Consider the following 20,922-nt stretch of genomic DNA (forward strand, 5'->3'; position numbering starts at 1 on the left):
AGTGCATGGCAGACACTGGAGACACCCAGTCCCTCATGCAGCTGATCAGTGAAACCCCAGACAGCGGCTGGTGCACTCACAGACACAGGGGAGCAAAGTGAAACCTGTGAACTGATATTAAAAACTACTGTCTTGGATTTTAGAACCAGCCAGACTCTGAAGCACTCAGGCCAGACTTCTGGACTCGGAGCAAGAACTTCTGAAACCTGAAGGAAAGCGTGATACAGACAGGAGTAAGAACTACTGCTTTTTGCTAACTGTAAGTAGTATTAGCTCATATTAACAACTGAATTAACTCTTTATTCATATCACATTAAGTGGAAGAAACATGTACCAGTCAAAGACACGCTCAGGATACAGACTCTGCATCGCAGGGCTCTCGATGATCATAATGAAACCAAAATGAGCTTTGACAAAGCACAAACACACCTATGCAAACACATCCTTACTGTGTTACCGAGTCACAGATCAGAGTACGAGACCCCTATGTCCAAGCCGTTGCTAATTTTCAAAATTAATGTTAAAACCGTGGTTACCCAACAGCACACAGCTGAGTTTCACATGAGTGTATGTATCTAACATCTGTAAAAAATGAGGGCAAACGTTACAACTCAATAAACAGGACTGAACTTAATTGAAATTACTCAAATACAGCTGCAAAACACTGGCACGACAGAAAGAAACCACTATTAGAAGGAAGTTTATAAAAATTCAGAACTTAAACTAAAAGCAAGTCCTTCTCGTGGGACTATCCAGTTACAAGTGAACTGTTTGTTTACTTCTCTTTTACCAATTCTCTATTTGCAAGAGGCGATTTGAAAGCTTCCTTGTAAGGAAGTTTTTGTTCTGTGCCCTTTCTTAAACATCACAGATTTGGGTATGAAAATACACCTTCCTTCTGTTGAAAGATCTAGCCAAGGTTGGGCAAGGAAGGAGATGATTTCACCATAAATGACCCATGAACTGGATGGGGCTGAATAAACACAAACACCCCCTTCCCTCTCAGCTCTTGTCACCAACACCATGGCTCGGGCTTCAGCTTATTGCAGTATCAGTAATAGTCTGAAAGTCAGAGGTGCCTGCCCTTGAAACCAGGAATGTAAACCATCACTGGGGGGGATCAGAACATGCTCAGAATAATAGGAGAGAAGCATGAAATAATTTCCCATCATTTGCAGTTTACTTTCAATTAGGAAACACCTTTTTGTTTTTTCACTGACAGTAACAGCAACCTTAAGTGAACAGCCAAGTTTGCTGCTCCAAGGCCTGTCTTGGATCACCAGTCACCTGTTTGCGCTTCTCTCTGTTGCGTGGGGGTCTGGAGCTGGAATTGCACCTAGAATTTCACTAGCCAGGAGCTTTCTGTGGAGCCTGACTCCACAGCCACACAGCTGTCAATCATAGTCTATTTTAACCTTTGTAATAGCGTTCAGGTTTGTTTTTTCGCCGCTGCTCCTCCCGTGAACAGAAGTCAAATGCTTTTTGAGAGCAGACTTGTGCTTGAAGTCCATGTCGCAGCAGTGGCACTTGTAGGGCCTGTCCCCGCTGTGGATGTTGAGGTGGTCCTGGAGTGTGCTCTTGGCAGTGAAAGTCTTGAGGCACACCATGCACTGGAAGGGCCGGATCCCCATGTGCCCCCGGATGTGTCTGTTGAGATTCTTTTTCTGGGTGAATGTTTTGCCGCACTGCAAACACAGGAAGAGTTTGTGCATTTTGAGATGTCTGAGATAGTTCTCCAGGTGCAGGAACCCCCTCGGACACTTGGGACACTGGTGCCTCCATGAGCTGCCAGAATCCTCCAGGCTCTGGAACCCGTTCACCCCACTGGAAGTTCCTTCTGGGTTGTCACTGACAAAAGCCTGAAAGTGATTTCCTGACATTTCTGTATTTCTGCTTTCAACTGTAGAGTTTATCAAAGAGTGCTGGGTTTCTGGGAAATACAAATTCGTTTTAGAGGAAGTGCAAGGCTGAGGAAAATGATCATTTTCTACATTTGGTACACTCATGGAATCCATTCTGAAGATACAGATTTCATCATCCTTATACCCGATTTCCACCGTTGATATTTCTGGGGATTTTGTGTCCTTCCTTTCCGACACCAAGCTCTGAGCCGCGGACCGTGGGCCATCCCCCTCCTCCTGCTTCACCGGGTACTCTTCATTCTCTGGGCTGTCTTCAGAGATCTCAATTATTTCACAGTCTTTATCTAAAGCCTCATCCCCGTTCCTCAGTTCAGCATCTGAGGAGTGGCACCCCTCTGCAGCCTGGGCACAGCTCTCCATGGAGGCATCGATCTCCAAGTACTTGGACAAAGCCTCGGTGCACTTCTCCACGATGTGAACCATCTGCAGGTAACTCGCGGCCGTCAGGTACTTCAGCAGCTCCTTCCTCTTGACTTCCAGCGCGCCCGTGTAGCAGGACAGCAGCAGCTTCCTGCCCACCTCTGCGCTCTGCAGGATGGTGATCCGCACCTGCCGGGACTGGTTGAGCAGGAACTGGTCCCGCATGAAGGTGGAGCAGGCGGCGAAGATCACCTTGTGCCCCTGGAACTCCGTGTCGTTGATGTAGATGGACACGTCGCAGAAGAGGTTCTGCTGCCGCAGGAGGTTCATCTTCTGCAGCACGGCATCGCCCTGCTGCTCGAACTGGAAGTGCAGCACCTCCGAGTCCGCCGCCATGGCGGGACCCGCGGCCGCCGCCGGAGCGACTCCCCGGGCGATGCCCACCCGCGCCCGCCGCCCGGGGCTCAGGGCCCGCTGTCCCGGGCTCAGGACCCGCCGTCCGGGGCTCCCGGCCCGCCCGCTCTCCCCGCTCCCGGCCGGTCCCTAGCCCTGCGCGCTCCCCCCGGTGCCGCAGCGCCCCGGAACCGCTTCCCCGCCCGCCCCTTCCGCCCGCCCGCCCCGCCCGCGCCGGCAAGGAGAGGCGGCGGCACACAGAGTTAGCAGCACGTTTATTAGAAGACTTGGCACTGCTACAGCGGCTGCCGCCGGGGGACACCGCACCGGCACCGGGAGAGGTAGCGACGCGTCGGCCCCCGTAAGGCATCCCGGGGGCGGCGGCCGGGGCTCCTCCTCGCCGCCAGCCGGGACGTGCCGGGAGGACGGAGAACCGCCGCCCGGACGAGCTGCTGGCTGCTCCCCGCCTGCTTTGGTTATCACACGTAGTGTAAGACTTTTGCCCAGTCACTGAAGAGGTAGCTAATGCTCAGTCCATCGATTATACAATCTCAAAGGAAAAATGTCCTGCCTTCTTCTCACCCCTTGCCAAGTCAGGAGGCACCACTCTTTCCCCCTCTTAAAAAAAAAATCAACATTTAGCATGACTTTAGAATTCTCTCAACAGTTTCGGTTTGTATCACATTTTGATTCTCCCTCCTCGCCTTTACTCCTCCCAATGACTCCAGAACCAAAATCAGCCCCACACAATTAATTTGTCAGTTATTTCAACAACAGTTCAGCGGCAGCTAAGTTTTGCCAAAAAGCCAGGGGAGAAAAAAGACTGACACTTCAATTTTAGCAGTAACTAACTTGCAAAACCTGTGTTCTAAAAGAAAAATAAATTAAGGAAACACTCGTCCCTGATCTATGCAGGAGGCTGTGCAGCTGCAGCGGGTACTACAGAAACACGTGCTACACAAGCTACAGCCACTCAGAGAAGTGGTGAGCCCAAACCTCTGGCAAACCTAAGAGTTCTAAGAATTCCTTCTTCTATATAAAATAAATAAATAAAATGCCAACATAAAAAAAAAAATCCTAATATATTGAGGAATTATTAAAATATTTTTGTAATAGACTTCAGTTACTTTTAGGATATGCAGGAAGTTGTACAGCACATTAACTTGTGAGACTATCCACTTACCAGCAAATAGTATTCTACACAGTAACACACAGATTATGATAACTGCCATAGTCCTCATCTGAATATGCAGCATCAGTAGCAACAACCAATGGATCTAGTCTTTCACTACTCGGGACATTGCAATGAAGACAACATTTTACATACATGGACAATTAAGTTCATATTCTTCTATAACCGAGCTGCCTCTGCGTATTCCATTTACAGTAATTCTCACTCCATTTGAATCTGTAATTCAGAGAAAAAGCATTAACCACATTTTTCTTTCCTAGTACCTCTTCTATACTCGTCTTTCCATATAGGGGCAGATCTCAGATGAACTCTACCACCAGTGCCCTTAGATCTCCTGTGTTTCTGGAGTCATGCAGCCATCTCCTCCATAAATCTTTTGGTCTGCACCCTTTTGGCAGGCTGAAAGCACAGACCATAGCAGAAGTCACTTTTCATCCAACAGATGTGTCCCCTTTCATTGACCAAAGTCTTCTGCATTTCTGCTTTTTCCGAATGACAACAGCAGCCTTTAAATGAACCACCAGCAGTCTTGGCCTTCTCAGACATTCAAATCACCACAGCACAGGGCAGATTAGAAACCTATACATCTTGCCCAAATAACTTCTTGTTGTTTCTTAGGAAACCCCTTGTTTCTTCATATCAGCTTCAGATCACCAACAGCTACTTCAACAAGCTGTATTTTCCTCACAGTAATATTACAGCTTCATAAATCCACAAAAAAAAAACAATACTTCCCAGATAGACAAAGCTTTGAATACTGTCCATTTTGCTGCCACTTTCTAGCATTTGTACAGTTTTATTCCTTTCTCTGGCAGAAGGCCATTTTCTTTTTCATGTCCATATTCGTATTGGGTCGGATTGTTCACTAGTACCTTCCAGCACGTTGACCTGGCTCTGCAAGCTCCTGTTCTCCACGTCTATCTTCATTTTGACATTAGTGCTGTAACTTTTTCCATTCAGTGAATAAGGTTATCCAAATGTTTGCACAATACAGGAGATTCCGCCTGAAGGCAGAACGCAAGTGTCAGATGCAACTGTCACGGTTAAATTTAGCTCAAAACAATTCTGAAAGCAGGTGGCTTTAAGAGGAAAAACAGTTCTTCCCATGCAAACCTATTTTCTGCCCCAGGAACCTGAACAAGAATTTTAAAAAGTTTCATATAGTTAGACTCTAGGCCTAAATATATTTGCTACAACTTGAAAGGTGAATGCCCTGATGCCATTTCCATTGCTTACTTCATCGCTGTCCATGTAAGAGTTCGTGTAACAGTCAAGTACAGTAGTTCAAGAACTCAATTGCAAAAACCGATTCACAGAATCACCTTCCTTTTCTACTTCAAAGTATGTGGATTTCTGAAAACTTTCTGCAACATCAACACGCTTTATCGTCCATCAGAGAACTGTCTGCGTAAGGAAATCCCAGCACACACAGAACCGAAGAGCAAGACCAACTTCTGATAACGACATACGAGAAACACTTTTTGCTCGAGCGCACCTTTGGTCATACCTGTTTAGCTTTGTTAACCACACAATAGCAGCCTTTCACCCCCACCCCTCAGTCAAACACAACGGCAGTGCTACGTTTCGGTAGGAAGCACAATCTCAGCCTCGTGGCAAACCCTGTGGGAAAGAGCTACGCTGGAAGAAACGCTCACTCCAAACACAAAGAGCGGTTCTGTGCCCAGGATCAGCCGTTCGGTTATGGGTCTGTGCTACGCTTCAGTGTCCTCAGAGTGCTGTTCTGCTGGGAATGGTGTGCCTCAGGTACATCAGGCTGCTGTCAGCCCGACTGGGATGCGGATCATTCCACGGCACTTTTGAGAAGCGATACAGTGTAATCCCAGAATCCCAGTGAACGTGCCATTCCCGCTACATTGGATGTTTAAGGCGGTAATACAAGAGGTATTGCTGAGTACAGTCAATAGCTGATACATTAACCTGCAGAAATTGTGCTACCTATACCTCACCCTAGGCTCTGTAAAACACTAATGGTCACGAACTCTGCAGGTCACTTCAAAAAAATGTCCAAGAAATCAAAAAACTTTATGTTGCTTAAGTTCTTTTAGCAGGTATTTTTGTTTCAAGTTTAACTGACATGTGGCCCTTATTAGACATCAAGGAGAGACGTACAAGAACTAAGGGGGGAAAAAAAAGGCAAAAAAAAAAAAAAGCATGGAGTTGTTATCCATTGCAGCTTTAAAAACAGATTCTTTTCACAGTGTCAAAAAGCAGTGTATCTCCACTCCAGCTTTGCCTTAAACCCAACAGCTGTTGTGGTTTGTGCTGCAAAACTTACGGAGGATGGATGATAATTTTTAGCTTTGAAGTGTTTAGCTTGTCTCAGTACATGCACTGGTGAGTGCCCTTTAAAAATCCCAGGTATGCCAGCATGAGAAATGGGTCATACTTGCACTCCAGCCTCTCACATTCCAGAGCTGCAGTTTACCCTCAGTTTGAACAGCTCCATGCAATGATCAGCCAACCCTGCCAAATCATTTAGGGTTTCCATCTTTTCATAATGCATGTTGAGGTTAAAAACCCTGAGAGCTATTAAGAGAGCACTGATTGGCAGCAGAAGTTTCTTGAAGTAAGTTTAGAAAGGGCAAAAAAGTGACACAAAAATACTTCATTTTAACTGTAGGAGTCTAGGGGTAAGATCAGAGAAAGGTAATTTTAAGAGGTAAGTTTAAATTTAAGTATATGGAGTGTTTTCAGTTATCCAGTGCTTTAAAAAAAAAAAAAAAATCAGCTTCTCTCACAGACTTGTCCTCCTTGCTCTTTCCTCCATCTGCCCAGACATAAAGAGGCCTCTAACTGTACAGCAGATGGTTTACTTGCAGCCCACAGCAACAGTCCTTCAAAAGGTGTTAGTCTTGAGTCTCCTAATCAGAGAGAAATGAAATAATTAACCCCATAATCCACAGTAGAGACACAGATAGAAACCTGAAGGAGGATTGCTATTCACAGAAAATATCAAGTAAGACTAAGAACGATGGATGAAGACCTGCCAGGTTTTGCAATCCAACCATCCGTAGCCTTTCGGGGCACACCACTGGTCTGGGGAAGAGCCCGAACCAACGGTCTGCTCCTCTCAGTCACGATCCCCGCACGGGGCGGGTTTTAATTGCTTAATTGACGCAGGTACTATCGTTTCTTAAACTGAGCACAGCCTGAGGCAGCTTCCCTGCATCCAGTACCTGGCTGGCATCAGCCTGCTGACAGACCTTACTGTCTGTAGCAGCGCTGCACGTGAACGAGTCGAAGTCCACCGTTATGTCTTGCACGTTCCTCTCATTGGCATTGTCAAAGCTGTTTTTACCATGCAGCTGTTTAAGGTGTTTCCTCAGAACGGGTTTATGGGCGAAAACCATGTCACAGTAGTTACACTTGTGGGGCTTGTCCCCACTGTGCAGGTTGAGGTGGTCCTGTAAGGAACATTTCTGAGAGAACGTTTTCCCACAGATCTTACACTGGAATGGTTTGATGCCTGCGTGCACTCTCATGTGCCGGTGGAGGTTGCCCTTCTGAGTGAACGTCTTGCCACAGAGCAGACACATAAATAGTTTGTGCATCTTTAAGTGATTGGCATAGTTTTCCAGATGCCGAAATACTCTCGTGCACTTTGGACACTGGTGGTGCCACTGGAGGCCTTTGTCTATCCCTCGGTTGTTGGGCCCAAACATATCTTTAGAGGCCAGAACGATGTTATCGCCGCCGGCATAGGAAAGGGCATAGTTGTGGAGGTGGTTTTGCTCGATTTCACTCGCTCTGTTCTCAACAGTGGAGTTGATAACAAAGTGTTGAGGCTCTGAGGAATGCAGGGCAGTTTGTTCGGAAGAAATAAACTGGTTCTGATCCTTCTTATTCCTGACTTCTGCCACCTCCCCGATGGACTCCACCTTGATGATCTGAATATCGCTGTCCTCCATGTCCATGCTGTCTTCCGAGGGCTGGATACAAGGCGAGTCCTGCTGCAGAGAGTCGTCATCTCCCTGATGCTCCTTCAGCTCCGAGGAGTCGCTCTGCTGTTCGCACTCTTTGCTCTCCAGCGGCTGCTTCGGTTTGATGAACTTCCAGAGGGCCTGGGTACAGCGTTCCACGATGTGGCTCATCTGCAGAAAGCTCGCAGCTGTCAAGTAGTTCACCAGCTCCATCTCGGGGAACTCCAGGATGCCGCTGTAGCAGGAGAGGAGCAGCTGCCTCCCCACTTCTGAACTCTGCAGGATAGAGATCTTCACGTCCCTGGAGTCGTTCAGTAAGAACTGATCTCTCAGAAAGGGAGAGCCAGCAGCAAAGACAATTTTATGCCCGTGAACTTCAACATCATCTATATGGACCACGACATCACAAAATTTGTTTTCCTCCCTCAGTTTGTTCATTTTCTGTAACATCGAATCTCCATAGTTGTCGAACTTGAAGTGAAGAATATCCGATCTTTCTGACATTTTGGCACACCTAAGGAAAAGCAGCAAGAAAAAAAACAATAAGTACTTTTTTGTTTTCCAAAAGGCAGGTTAGGAAGATTTAAAGTAATAACACAAAGTGGGTGTTTATCAGATGTTGTTTCCTAAATACACACTGAAGTCTGTTACAAATATTAAAAAAAAAATCAAGTTTCTATCTTGCCTTCCAGTAATTTTTACCTCTTTTTAATTTAATGAAGCCTGACTTAAAAGTAGAGGTGCTATGACAGAAATTCTCCTGAAGCAGTATCCTAAAGACTTGAGATGTTTTCCACACTACTTGTCTGGAATTTAAAGGGAAGCCATGTACTTTTAGCAAGATTTTTGATACCCAGAGCACACATCAGTTTAGATAGTCTTCCAGGGTTTTCTGTAGGGGTTGGTTTGCTGTGTGGTGGTTTGGGTTTTTGGAAGATCACAGGAAAAGATCTTCAGTATGGCCCCTTCTAGGCTCCCTGTTTTCAATACCTGGGGAATAAGGGAAGTTTTATTTCTTGTCTTCTTCTTTGGAAGATCACTTCCCTAGGAAGTTTGTTCTTGTTTGATAGTACTTGGAACGAAGAACAGTGGATCTCCCATAAAACAAATATCCCTATTTTGCCTTTCAATGGTTCTTTTAAGAATTTATAAGACTACACTGATTCTTGATGAAACACTGTTCACACAACCCTGCCAGAACACTGTGATTGCAGGAAGTGAAGAAATCACAGGAGACTAAACGATGCAAGATTTGGTGAGATAAAATTACAAAACAAAGCCAAACTTACACCTCCCAACTATTACAAACACCACATAAAGCTCGAAAGGAAGCTTTGAAGTTCATAGATAAAAGCAGATACTGCTCTCTTGGGGCATGAAGTATCAGCTGGGTGTGCACACAGGAATGGCATCGTGCCCAGTGAAATGCATGTACACACAAGACAAGAGTTCAAAGAAGAACGTTTTAAGAAGCATCTCTCGATAATCAGTGCTTTTTTGGGTTTGCAGCTGTTAACCAGACACAGCTATCGCAGCCCCTCAGCCCATCCCTGGCAGACTGCAAGAGTCGCATCGTGAGGAACCGAAGACTGAAAAGTTGTGACTTGTGCCTTGGCGCACGTTCAGTTTGCACTCCTACTGATCTCCAAGCGCACCGAACGAGCCCCAAACCCCTTTCTCGGGATGGCGGCAGCCCAGGGCTCGCTGCCGGCCGGGCGGGCAGGGCTCCCCGCTGCAAGCACGTGCTTCCTCGGCCTCCCCCGACCGCGGCGGCTCCGGCTGCTCACACGCACTTCCCGCGGACCGGGAAAGGGTGTCCCAGCCCCGCTGGGCCGGGAGCCCGCGCGGCTTTCCCAAGCAAGCCCCAGCCGCGATGCCCTCTGTGGGAGCGGCTGCCCGCGCCGGGCCCGGCCCCGCGCAGGGACGGACGGACAGACAGAAGGGACAGGTACCTGTAGCGCCGGGCCGCGTCCCCGCGCTGGCACCCGCGGCCGCTCCGACCTCCGCCTACGGACCTAGAGAGGGGAGGAGACCCGCCGTGAGCCGCCGTCCCAGCGCCGGGCCGGGCCCGGCCGCCCGCCGCGCCCCCCGGGCGGCCCCGCGCCCCGCCGCGCCCCCGGCCGGGCCGGGCCGCCCTCCGAGCGCGGCCCGCGGGGGCAGCGGGGGCCGCGGGCCGCTCCGAGCCGCGCTCCGCGGCCGCCGCCCTCGCCCCGCCGGCCCGCCGGGACCTACAGGCGCCGCCGCAGCCCAGCACGGCCACTCGGAACCGCATTGTCCGCCCGCCGGAACAGCCGCGCCCGGAAGCGCCGCCGGGGCCGGCCCTCCGCGCGGTCACGTGGGGCGGCGGCCCAGGCCCGGCTGCGGCGGCGGCGGCGGCGTTGGCCGGGTAGGTGCCTTGGCCGGGTAGGTGCCTTGGCCGGGTAGGTGCCTTGGCCGGGCTCGGTGCTTTGGCCGGGCTCGGTGCGGTTGTGCTGCCGCGGGGTAAATGCGGTCGCGCTGTCGCGGGGCTCGCCCTGCCCGTGCCCCCCCGCTCCGCTCCCCTCTGCCCGCCGTGAGGGAGCCGGGGGCCCCTCCTGCGCCCCGGTCCCGCCGGTCCCTTCCTCACCCCCGGGCCGTGTCTCCCTCCCGGCGCGGTGTCCCCCCGTCCCCTCTGCCCTGCCGGGGCGGGGGCGGCGGGAGCGGGGCCGTGAAGCCGTCCCGGGTCCCGGCGGGCCGGGCCGAGCCCCGGGGCAGGCGGGGGGCGCCGGGCCCGGCCCGTGCTGTCCGGCTGCGGGTGGGGCACAGGGTTGACCCGCCGCGACTTCTGGCAGTGCCCTCGGGCCCCCGCCCGGCGTGTCCCCAGCCCGCCAGGTTCCCCCCGCGTCCCGTGCCGGGCTCCGCGGGGCTGACACGGATGGACCGGCCGCGCTCCCGCGTCCCCTCCCCGCGTCCCGGCCGGGTCGGTTGTTGCCTGTTGCTTCCAGGTGATTCCCAACATATGGCATTTCCTTGTGTCCAGGCATCTCTATTTGGTTCATGTACCGTAACCTCGGTGTTTCTCTCGGATTTTTTTTTTTTTTTTCCTTCCTGTTGTCAAGGACGTGTTTGTTTCGGTTAAAGCATCCCCAGAAAATAATTTTTAAGGGCTGATTTTGTCAGTTAGGGGTGAAAATGAAATATGAGCTGACTGTGCTAAGTTGGGTTAAAAACACTCGAAAGCAAAAATGAAGTGGAAATCGAACTGCTGGAGGAAAACTTTGTGGTTTATGTCTGTGTAGTTTTGCCTGATGGAAGCATTTTGGGGAAGAGGGGAGAAGGAGCAAAAGTACTCAGGGGAGGTTTGGAGAGAGGGAAAAGACTGAATACAAGCTGTAGAACAAGTAGTGCAAACCTGTTTTCTTATATGTGCATAAACATACTGTTGTACAGGTATGGCTTGAGCTCTATTCCCAGCTTTGTTGTACTTAGAGGTTTTGTTAAAGCACAACTTGATGTGATTTCGGAGTCTTTTGGCTGCTTAGAAGACGTGTACCTACAGGGACTGCCCACTGCTGATTGACTTGCAGAAACACTGGATTCTTTTTAAAGGCCTCTACTTAACATTAGAAGGTCAAGGACCTGAGCAAACTTATTTTTGTGTACACGGTAAACAAATTAACAAATGGAGCTTGGCATAGGGATTTCCTTTCCTTTTCCAGCCCTAAGTGCAGGCAGTGTTTGTGGCACACACCGGATGTAGCTCCTTTTTTCTCAGTTCTTTCACAGCATATTTTAAAGCTCTCTGGTTGTCTGGTAGAGCGTAACTCCCTGCTTGTGTTTGAATCCTAATGAGAGAGCAACTCCAGAAGCACACGGAGCATCATCCCTGGAGTTTGTATAGCCTCTGGCTGCACGGCCTTTATCCCTGCCTTTATCCCGGGCTCTGTCCTGCCTGTCCCAGCTCCCCAGGGCAGAGATGTGCCTGATGCTGGGGGAGCATCATCTGCAGCGTGGGGATGAACCAACCGTTCACAGTCAGTTCATTCCAGTGACATTCCTGTGCTGGGCCAGCTAAGGCAGTGTCAGCACTTCTTTTATAAACTGTGGTTTCCCAGGACCAGCCACACGTTTCTGGGACGGGGCATTTGCTTATTGCGAGAGCCTAAAATTGCAGTTTTGTCCCCTGAGCAGATAGTTCAAATTAAGATTGAAAGCAAGATGATGTTGGCAATAACTGTGAACCTGCTAAGGATTGTTAACAAAGGTTGCATTAGTTTAACCCTTGTCTCTTGTCTGGTGCCTGGTTTTGCGTACAGTTCTCATCATTCCCTCAGCTTCCAGAGATCTGTGAGGGGAGGGGTGAAATTGGACACAGTATTGTTTCCAAATAACAGTATCTTTTCTCTTTCTGGCTCTTGAAATTAGTGGGAACATCTGTGGCTTGTGGAGCATTTTCCAGGCCAGGACTCACTGTGTATTTGTAAAACAAGTGTGCACTCGGTGAGTTGTGCAGGTAAACTAAATCAAAGGCTGTAAGGGCTCCAGGTCCTCCAGAATGCTGATGCGTTGTCACAGCCCAGCTCTGCAAAGTGCACTGTGAAGCTTCTGAACTCTGCCACAAATTCCACTGTTCACCCACACCAAGATGCTAATGATGAACACTTGGAAAGCAGAACTTTGTATGTTTGAATTGAACCATACTGGATTTATTGTTAGGCTGTGCCTAAAGCCAGAGGAATAAAACAGAAAATACATTATATTTAGTTATTTCAGTCACCTCATGTCTTTGCTGCATGCCACCTCCTTGTTTTCCATGTTTTTCAATGTTTTATCACATTCTAATATTTTGGGGGCTAGAGAATGTAAGTTTATTTTGCATGCCAAGCTCTCTGACTTTGCTTCTCAAGGCAGCTTCTTGACTTGCTCTGTTCTTCAGTAATTTAGTTAATATTGCTGTATTGTTCTATATCTGGTGCATTCTTCACCAGATACGCTGGAACTTTGTGAAGTCGCTTCAGGAACTGCAGCTGAGCTACAAAAGCTGAGAAAGATATGAATGAGGGGGAAAGAAAATCTCATTTCCTCCCTAGTTTGCATACCTGTTCTCATGCTTATTCTCTTTTCTTCCCTGGAAACCCAGAACTTGAGTACATTTTATGTTGTATTTCACTGTAAATTCAGTGCTATATCTGCTGTTGACTCAAAGGTCCAAGAAGTTCATGGGCAAGGCATTGATTTTTCCAGTCACCCTCTGTTTTTTTGTGTGGCTGTGGATGTTCTAAACACCAGAAAATAGGTGTCCTTAGAAATGGAATGAGAGCAGCCATAGTTAGGAGTGCCTTGCTTCACTTGTCACACGTGTCTCCAGGTGGCATTAAAGCCTCAGTCTCTTACAGTAATGTTAAATAGAAGGTTTTCTTTGTTTTTATATATATTGTGTTTGCTTTAGGCTCTTTTAAATTCATTCTGGCAGCACTTACAAGGAAAACTTTGATCACAGGTTGCAGGCCGGGTGCCAAATATTTGGGAAAGGGTAGGAAAATAAAGGATAACTCTTTTATAAATGTGTGTAACTAACTGAGCTTTGATAGGCCTGTTTTCCAGTTGTTTGAGGTTTTAGCACGTGAGTGAGGTGTTTGCTGTTCCTTCCTTGCACAGAGAGAGGCAGGGATTGTGTGATAGCAGTGGCCAAGGGGAATTGCACTGAGAATTAGAATTTTAAATCGAAAGCAGTGACCTAAGGGCCAGCTGTGTTGACTTTCTCATTCTGCAGCTGTTTCTGATAGCCTGTTGTGTGAGGAGAGACCACAACACCTGTTTAATGACACAGGTGAGTGGCGAAAGAGGCTGGTAAGAGTCTGCCCCATTGTCCCCTCATTGTGCCCTCCTACCTTCTGTAATTTCAGGGAGACTTTCACTCGCTGTAAGGATGGCAAAGCTGTTGCAAGTCCACGTTGTGACACTGCTGTGGGTTGGGCTGGGCCAGCCGTGCCCGGGATCCGCGTGGGGTTTGTTTACCCAGCACAACAAGGAGCCTGGGAAAGCACGGGGTGCTTTGGTACTGGATTGAAGGTGATGGTGGTGAAAGGTGTCAGATTGAGAGACTTGGGAAATAGGTGAAATTAGCACTTCAAGACAGACACACTGTACCAAAATAAAGTGCTGAATTGATCGTTGCCTGGATGATCTTTACAGCTGCCTGAGATCAAAGCCTGCTCTTCTGCTGCTGTCAGTGTGGCAGATGAGTTTGCTCTGTTTGAATGAAAACAGTAAAGCCAAGGGGGTACTTTGTGTTTGAAGCTTATTTTTAGTCCGTGTTTCAGGATATCTGGCTTAGGTGTTTTCAGAGATAGGTGTATTATATAGATGGAGCAATAGGGGGCTTGTATAGAAATGTTTTAATAGGAATTCTTTAAAGAAAAGCATCTTTAAAAATAAGAACTCTGCCCTACCTTAAAGATACATATGAGCAATACCAGACAGACACATATTGTGAGTAAAACTTTTCAAAATGTCTAAATTTCTCAGCCAGTAATTCCCATCTTAAAATGGCTTTTGAAAAGGATATATAAATATATAAATACCTGAGATCCTTTTGAAAATGAAAGCAAATAATCACAAGTGTGTTGTCATTCATGGACAAACCACATCCATTCTTCCTCTTCCTCTCTGCTTTGGCTGTCCAGTGTTCCAGGAGCATGAAGTGGCTCAATTGTTAATCAGTTAAAAATAACCAGAGAGGGAAGAAAATCGTCCTGCTGGCAGCCTTCATGTTGTGTTGGTGGCTGCAGGGAGAAGGGCATGGAGAGAAAGGAAAGCAGGCTTTGCTGCTGCTGGGGCATTGTTGCTGGTTCAGCCAGGAATGGGAGGAGCTGTTCCCCTGCCTCTGCCAGGGCCCTCCCTGCTTTGGCAGGTTTTGGGATGTGCTTCCAGGTTGGAAGGCAGAACTTGAGGCTGAAAAAGCACTTGAGGTTGGTCGTGCTTGGGAGTTTCTAAAGACCCGAGCCATTGTGATAAGGGTATATTTGGGTTTCTGGGAAATTTAATTGCCCATTTTTATCACAGCAGTCTGTTTTGAGCCATGGATTCTGGGAATCTCTGCTCTAGAGTTCAAGGTGTGCAGCTGAACTTCACCTTTTGTTCCTTTCTGCAAATGCCTCTCAGTGCCAGTTCCAGCTTTTTAAAATCCTCTGTTGGCTCTGCTTCTCAGTACTGATCCAGCCTACGCTGTTCTTCCTGCTTCTTGGAAGTCTTTGCTTTTATTGCTCCTTACAGTACAGAAGATTCAGCACAGATTCATAAAATGCTGTATGTCCCAAGGTTTGAGAGCATCCTTATCACAAAACACCAGGAGCTGGGTCAAACTGTCGTTTAGGGGGACAGGGTGTGAGTGCAGCTTATGGTGAGCTCTGGGAGATAAAACGTAGCTCTTGTGTTAGCACAGGTGAGGGCAGATAGGAACTGAAGAAAGTAAATGGATTTTACAGTCCTGGCCTTAATTGTCAGCAAGTGTAGTGTGTGTTCCAAGGGCCTGTTTTGTGTGGTGTGTAGGAAGCGGTGCCTGACACAACTGAAACACTGCAGAGAGATTTACTGACGTCCCTTCTGTGAGCTGTGGAACCTGTGCTGTGGCAGCATGTGCTGCTCAGCAAGAGCAAGGCCTGTGAGTGGACAGTGACAGAGGAGCTGGAGCCTGGTGGTGCTGTCAGATGAGCCACTTTTTATAAATAGTCAGCAGATTTCTGAAAAGAAGCGTTTGAGCGTTTTAGGATGAAGTTTTATATAAGTATTTTTATGGTTTTTGTTTTTCAGGAGTTTATAACATATTTAATCTCATTCATGAATCGAACTTCCTTTTTAAGTCATGGATGACAAGGCTTCTGTTGGAAAAATCAGTGTCTCTTCAGACTCGGTATCCACTCTTAACAGTGAAGATTTTGTCTTGGTTTCCAGGCAAGGGGATGAAACACCATCTACAAATAATGGTAGTGATGATGAAAAAACAGGACTGAAGGTAAGAATCAATAACCTGGGTTTGTTCCCTATTCTTCTAAATCAAACTAACCACAGAGAGCTTAAAGAGGGACTTCTTTATTGTGGAAAACTTGACAGAAGGGAGAACTTATTCAAGAATCAGTTTGGCCAGTAATTTCTGCATTGCTGATGTCAGAGGTGGTAATTAGGTTTTGAGTAAGAACTCTTTCCATCACTACCTGTGGGTTTTTTCCCCACTTTGCAGAATCCTCCATGAAGTGCTTAGGATGAAACAAACTGACTGTCAAGAACTTGGAACTGTGATTTTGTCACAGCTTTCAGGTAGAAAGCAGTATTAGCAGACATTGATTTGAGCAGATCTGTTAATTCAAAGTTTTCCCCAATGTGAAATGTTCTCTTTAAGACATGTAGAAGTGTAGTTCTAACTAACAACTTGGCATGAATCAGAGAACACAAGCCTGTGTGGAGGGCTTGTGAGAACTGCAAGGGCACTGGCATCTTCTCACTTGCAAAAGTGCTGTTCTGAAAAGAGACCCTTGTCACTCTCTACTTTTCTTGGGGGTTTGGTTTTTTGGTTTTTTTTTTTAAGTGTTTTTTTTTTTTCTTTTGCTACTTAAAGCAGCTTTCCTCCCAGTTTGTATTTCAGCAGTCTTTAAGCACAAGTAAGGTAATCCCTTCAAATTCTGTCAGTTTAACGTGTTGGAAACTGGATCCTTCCTGGAGTGAGTCGAGTTAGTGTGTTCTTTGTGGGAGATGGAAGGAGGTGTTCCACCATCACAGGAGACTGACATCTGCTTCTTGATCTTTAAAGAAATCCTGTGTCCTGCCTGTTGGGCTGGGTGCTCCTCTTTTCTGTAGCAGCAGTTGTAACAGAGACTTTATTGAACATTTCTTGATGCTTTTGTTCATCTTGCTTTTACCTCCCAGCTGCTTTGTTTGTTTTCCTTGCATTCCTTTGAGTCCTGGACATGCCACTGTAGCTCCTCCTTTACACAGGACTCCAAGCTAATTCTGTTAGTTAAGAGTCTCAAGATTGATCTTTTGCTTAAGCATGCAAAGATGTTCACTCTTATTTTATGGTTATTGCAGAAGATGCCACTTCACATCATAGGATAGTCTAAAAAACTTGAGAATTCCTTAAACCACGAGCCTGGTGATTTATGGAGCCCACTGAAAGGCTGTAGCCTCACACTTGACTTTCTCGATGCTGCAAATACCAGCAGCACCAGTATCAGCATCAATGCTTAAAAATTCAGATCAGTCCCATAGTGGTGCTTACCTTGGGAAAGCTGCTGGGCATGTAGTTACCCCCCAAAGCATCATCTGAGACCCCAGGAGACACACCCTGTCCACCAGAGTCTCCATCCTGTTACCCCCAAAGAAAATTGGAACCATGAAATGCTGTAATCTGCAACACTTCTCGCTCCACATGGGAACTGTTCATGTCACTGCCTGCTTCCAGAGTGGCTCATGAAGTGCTGGCTGCAGGTGTGCTGTTCCTCTTGATGAGGAGAGAAGAACACGAGTGCTGCTGCCTCCTGATCATCAACAATTGTAAAATAAAGTTGCGGTGTTCCCTGATTTGGCACCGAATTTACCAGATCTTTGCAGGTCTTAAAGATCAGCTTCTTTATGAATTTGGTGACAAGACTGAGCGCAACCCGAGAACGAAGTGATCCACCTTGTGCCTTCCAGTACTGCAGCGTTGAGAGCGTGTGCTGTCGGTGATTGGCTGCAATCTGAGTGATTAATGGGAATTTCACACCTTAAACAAGCACTCAGTGCACAGTCTGAATTCTCCCACATGGGGACCTTCCTGTTAACCGCCTTCCCTCTGCTTAAGGAGGTGGAAACTTTTAGCAGAGGAAACAGGAAGACTTTTTGGCCATTTTTCAGGACAGAAATGTTGGTATTTTGGTGTTGTTCTACGAGAAAAAAGATGTTCTGCCATAACAAATGGCTTTGATTTTGGTTTTGGTTTTTTTTTTCCCCTCAGCTTGCAGTCACTTAGTAGCCAGTAAGCAGAGTAGAGAAGGTTGTCAGAGGTATGTTGAAAGTACTCTTACTGCAACATCTAAAAGTGTTTCAGTAGTATATGAAACATTAATGTTAACAGTACAACATGAGAACTGAGGTTATGTATTTCATAGGAACAAACAAGGTGGTTTTTTTCAGGCAGAAGCAATTGCTTTGGTACCTATAACGAAGTTAATTTGTCTATGTCAAAGCCATTTGCTTTGATGTGCCCTCTAAGAAAAGCAGTAAAATGAGTTCAGGTTCCTCCTTGAGCAGGTGTCTCTTTCTGGTGTTCTGTTTCTTCAGAGGAGCAGATTGAAGATGTTTCATTTGCTAATGAGCACAGGCTGAGGATGGTGCTGGAAGCTCAGGCTTGTGTTTGCTGAGTGTGACAGGCTGTGGCATTTGTACATTAGGCCTAAGGCTCTCATTTCAAATTTGCTGATATGCTGTAGTTCTAAGTAATAATGCTGTGAAGTAATGTAAATTTTTGTTTTTCTTTTTTCTTTCTCGAGTCCAGACAGAAAAATATTTCTTCTGAATACAATCAGGAACCATATTTTTCCTCAGTTGGTCTTAATTTATAAATGTGTTTCTGCTTTTTGTCAGTGCTGAAATACTTAGTTCAGTTTCAAAAGGGGTTGTCAGTGATTGTTTTCCAGAAATACAGTTTGCTAGCTGTCTCTGCTTTCCAGTATTGTTTCTGTGGCTGCTTTTGCCCCCTGGCAGTGGGACTGGACTGGATTCAGGAAAGCTTTTGCAGCACAGTGTAGAGCAGGAGTTGTTGAACTACCCAGTGCAGCGAGACCTCTCCCAGCAGCTGGTTTGCACTTGATTTTTGGGGCTGTGAGAACAGGACTCCTAAAGTCCAAAAGTGTACTTACTCTGTCTTCCAGAATTCTTTTTTGAGGGTAGTCTGGGCTGACAAGGAAGGCTTTCTTGGGGAGATTATTTTAAATTGCTTTTTAAATGAAGGTTTTGATGATGAGGTTTTAGAATATCTACGAGATGGATTTTTTTTCTTTTTACGGGCCATTATAATTCATTCGTTATATTTTGTTGCAAAACATATAAACTTCATACATTAAAGCAACATGATGCATCTTCCATCATCATCATCTGTCTGCTGGATGCCTGCAAAGACCTGAATAATAAACCTGACACTTAAAAGCTTTCCGCCTTTGATGGCCCCGTGCTTGTGCAAGGTTCTTCACTGTTTCCACAGTGAATCATGCAAATAAATACTAAAATTATCTGGAGGAAAATGAAGATCTGTGGATTCCTGTAACAAGTTACAGGTCACAGACACTCCTGTGGGTGTGCAGCTGAGTCAGGCAGTCCCTGTGTCCTGCTCCTGGCAGAGGATCCCAGAGAGCACAGGAGTGTATTTTAATCCACTCAAAAAGATTACTTTCTCTTTGAGCAGGCGTTTCAAGAGCGTAAATGTCTTTGATTTGTTGTTGTTATTTAGATCCTGCAGCAAAACAGTCACTAAGTTGTTACTTTTTGGGGTAATACGTATTTTATCAGCTTGTGCGTAGCACCCTAAGTCAGTGATCTGACATAGGTAAGGATATGGAAATGCTCCTAGGCCTGAGTTCTGGTGCCAGCAGTAATCACCAGCAGCAGCTGAAGTGTTGGAAGCAAGTACCTTTCCCTGATGGCATCTGGTAAAATGCTCTGTAAACTCCATTTCCATGCTTGAACTCTGCAAAGCATTGGCCACTCCCCTTTTAGTTGCACACACTGCAGTGTGTGTTTATGGCTGGAACTGGGTTATATTTGTGAACTGCTGCTTTGGCTGGTAGAAAAAAAGCCGTATAAATGACCCTATGCCAGGAGGGGGGTTTATTGTTGTTTGAACAGTCTTTTTTTTTGTGTGTCCCAACCCTGTGTGTGGCTCTCAGATCGTGGGGAATGGAAGCGAACAGCAGCTGCAGCGGGAGCTCGAGGACGTGCTGATGGATCCGCCCATGGAAGATCAGTCAAGTGACCGGGACCATGGAGAAGAAGTTAGGACTGATGGAGATGGGGAAGAACCCGTTGTCCTTGAAGCTTCAGCATCCTCCACCATTAACCCAGTGTCGGTGGCAGGACTCCAGAAACCAGAAATGAGTTTGCCAGTGAAACCATCCCAAGGAGGTTAGAAAAAAAAAAGGAATGGTCAATGCCTGGTGGTATCTTAAGAGCTTGTTTTCTTATGAGGAAAGGGAGGAGAATTTAGGTACAGGTGTGTCCACCAACCTTTGCCTGTCTCTGCCCTTATAATCACCTAGTGCAGTAAATGCCCAGGTATGTAAGGCAAGAGTTAACATGTGTTGAACTGTCCTCTCTTCTGAAAACACCTGCTGGACCAGCCTGAGATGTGTGCAGAACTATTAAGCTTACTTGCCTGACTGTACAAGATACTAATCTGTTTAGCTCTTCTCTGCATCTTATTTTAATGAAAATCAGTGCATTCTTGTACATATTTATATTTAAATGGAGCCCTCTGCCTGAGCTGGCTGTGAGTTGCTCTCTGCCAGCACTAACTCACTTTCAGGCAGGGTTTTCCTGTGGTATTTTGTTCTGACCAGCCTTCCCTGTGTTTCCTGCTCTCTTCTGTCATTTGGTTGGTGCTGAGTCAGACTCTGATACTTCATTTTGTGTTGGTTCTCACGCTGAGCTTTGTGTGTCGCCCTAGACTGTGAGGACTTGAGCCCTTTCACGCCGGTGACAGATGAGGACAGCGTGGTGTTCAGCAAGCTCACCTACCTGGGCTGTGCGTCGGTGAACGCCCCCCGCAGCGAGGTGGAGGCGCTCAGGATGATGTCCATCCTGCGCAGCCAGTGCCAGATCTCGCTGGACGTGACGCTGTCCGTGCCCAACGTCTCGGAGGGAACAGTCAGGTACGGGCTCGCTGGGGGCAGCCCTGGGCGCTGCAGCTCATTGCCTTTGGGACAAACTCCTGCTGGATCACCTGGCAGGAGACATGAGCCACTCGGGATTTCAGTTCCTAAAAACCAGGGGGGAATTATTGGTGGAAATGTCTGTTGCATTGTACTTTTTTATGCTGTTCAATTTAAATGTCATTATTGTGTTCAAGCTTTGCAGTAAATGACATCCAGGAGATAGTCTTTGTGATGTACTTTCTCTGAAAATAATT

General features: G+C 47.1%; 3 protein-coding genes across 4 annotated transcripts in view; 1 reads left to right on the plus strand and 2 right to left on the minus strand.

Moving 5' to 3' along the window:
• The first annotated feature begins 8 nt into the window (after nucleotides 1–8).
• RABGAP1 (RAB GTPase activating protein 1) overlaps nucleotides 9–20,922 on the plus strand; it is a 67,360-nt gene continuing 46,446 nt past the window's right edge. Inside the window, exons 1-4 of one of the 2 annotated variants that reach the window (XM_027885916.1) lie at nucleotides 9–259; nucleotides 15,579–15,780; nucleotides 19,685–19,919; nucleotides 20,461–20,665. In XM_027885916.1, the coding sequence (XP_027741717.1) occupies nucleotides 15,631–15,780; nucleotides 19,685–19,919; nucleotides 20,461–20,665 (590 nt within the window). In that variant the 5' untranslated portion in view covers nucleotides 9–259; nucleotides 15,579–15,630. Of the gene's footprint in view, nucleotides 260–10,131; nucleotides 10,199–15,578; nucleotides 15,781–19,684; nucleotides 19,920–20,460; nucleotides 20,666–20,922 lie in introns of those variants that run through there. The other variant, XM_027885915.1, reaches the window with a different exon arrangement.
• On the minus strand, nucleotides 280–2,742 carry ZBTB6 (zinc finger and BTB domain containing 6). Its single transcript, XM_027885918.1, has one exon. The coding sequence runs from the start codon at nucleotides 2,676–2,678 to the stop codon at nucleotides 1,395–1,397; it is 1,284 nt and encodes a 427-aa protein (XP_027741719.1). The 5' UTR covers nucleotides 2,679–2,742; the 3' UTR covers nucleotides 280–1,394.
• ZBTB26 (zinc finger and BTB domain containing 26) lies at nucleotides 3,302–10,111 on the minus strand. Its single transcript, XM_027885917.1, has 3 exons — nucleotides 10,041–10,111; nucleotides 9,761–9,823; nucleotides 3,302–8,322 (listed from the first exon to the last, which is right to left on the minus strand). Exon 3 carries the CDS (start codon nucleotides 8,310–8,312, stop codon nucleotides 6,996–6,998), a length of 1,317 nt encoding a protein of 438 aa, XP_027741718.1. The 5' UTR covers nucleotides 8,313–8,322; nucleotides 9,761–9,823; nucleotides 10,041–10,111; the 3' UTR covers nucleotides 3,302–6,995.

Source organism: Empidonax traillii, unplaced genomic scaffold (genome assembly GCF_003031625.1).
Source record: "Empidonax traillii isolate 1590-97213 ecotype Southwest subspecies unplaced genomic scaffold, ASM303162v1 scaffold174:size915687, whole genome shotgun sequence".
NCBI lineage: Eukaryota > Metazoa > Chordata > Aves > Passeriformes > Tyrannidae > Empidonax > Empidonax traillii.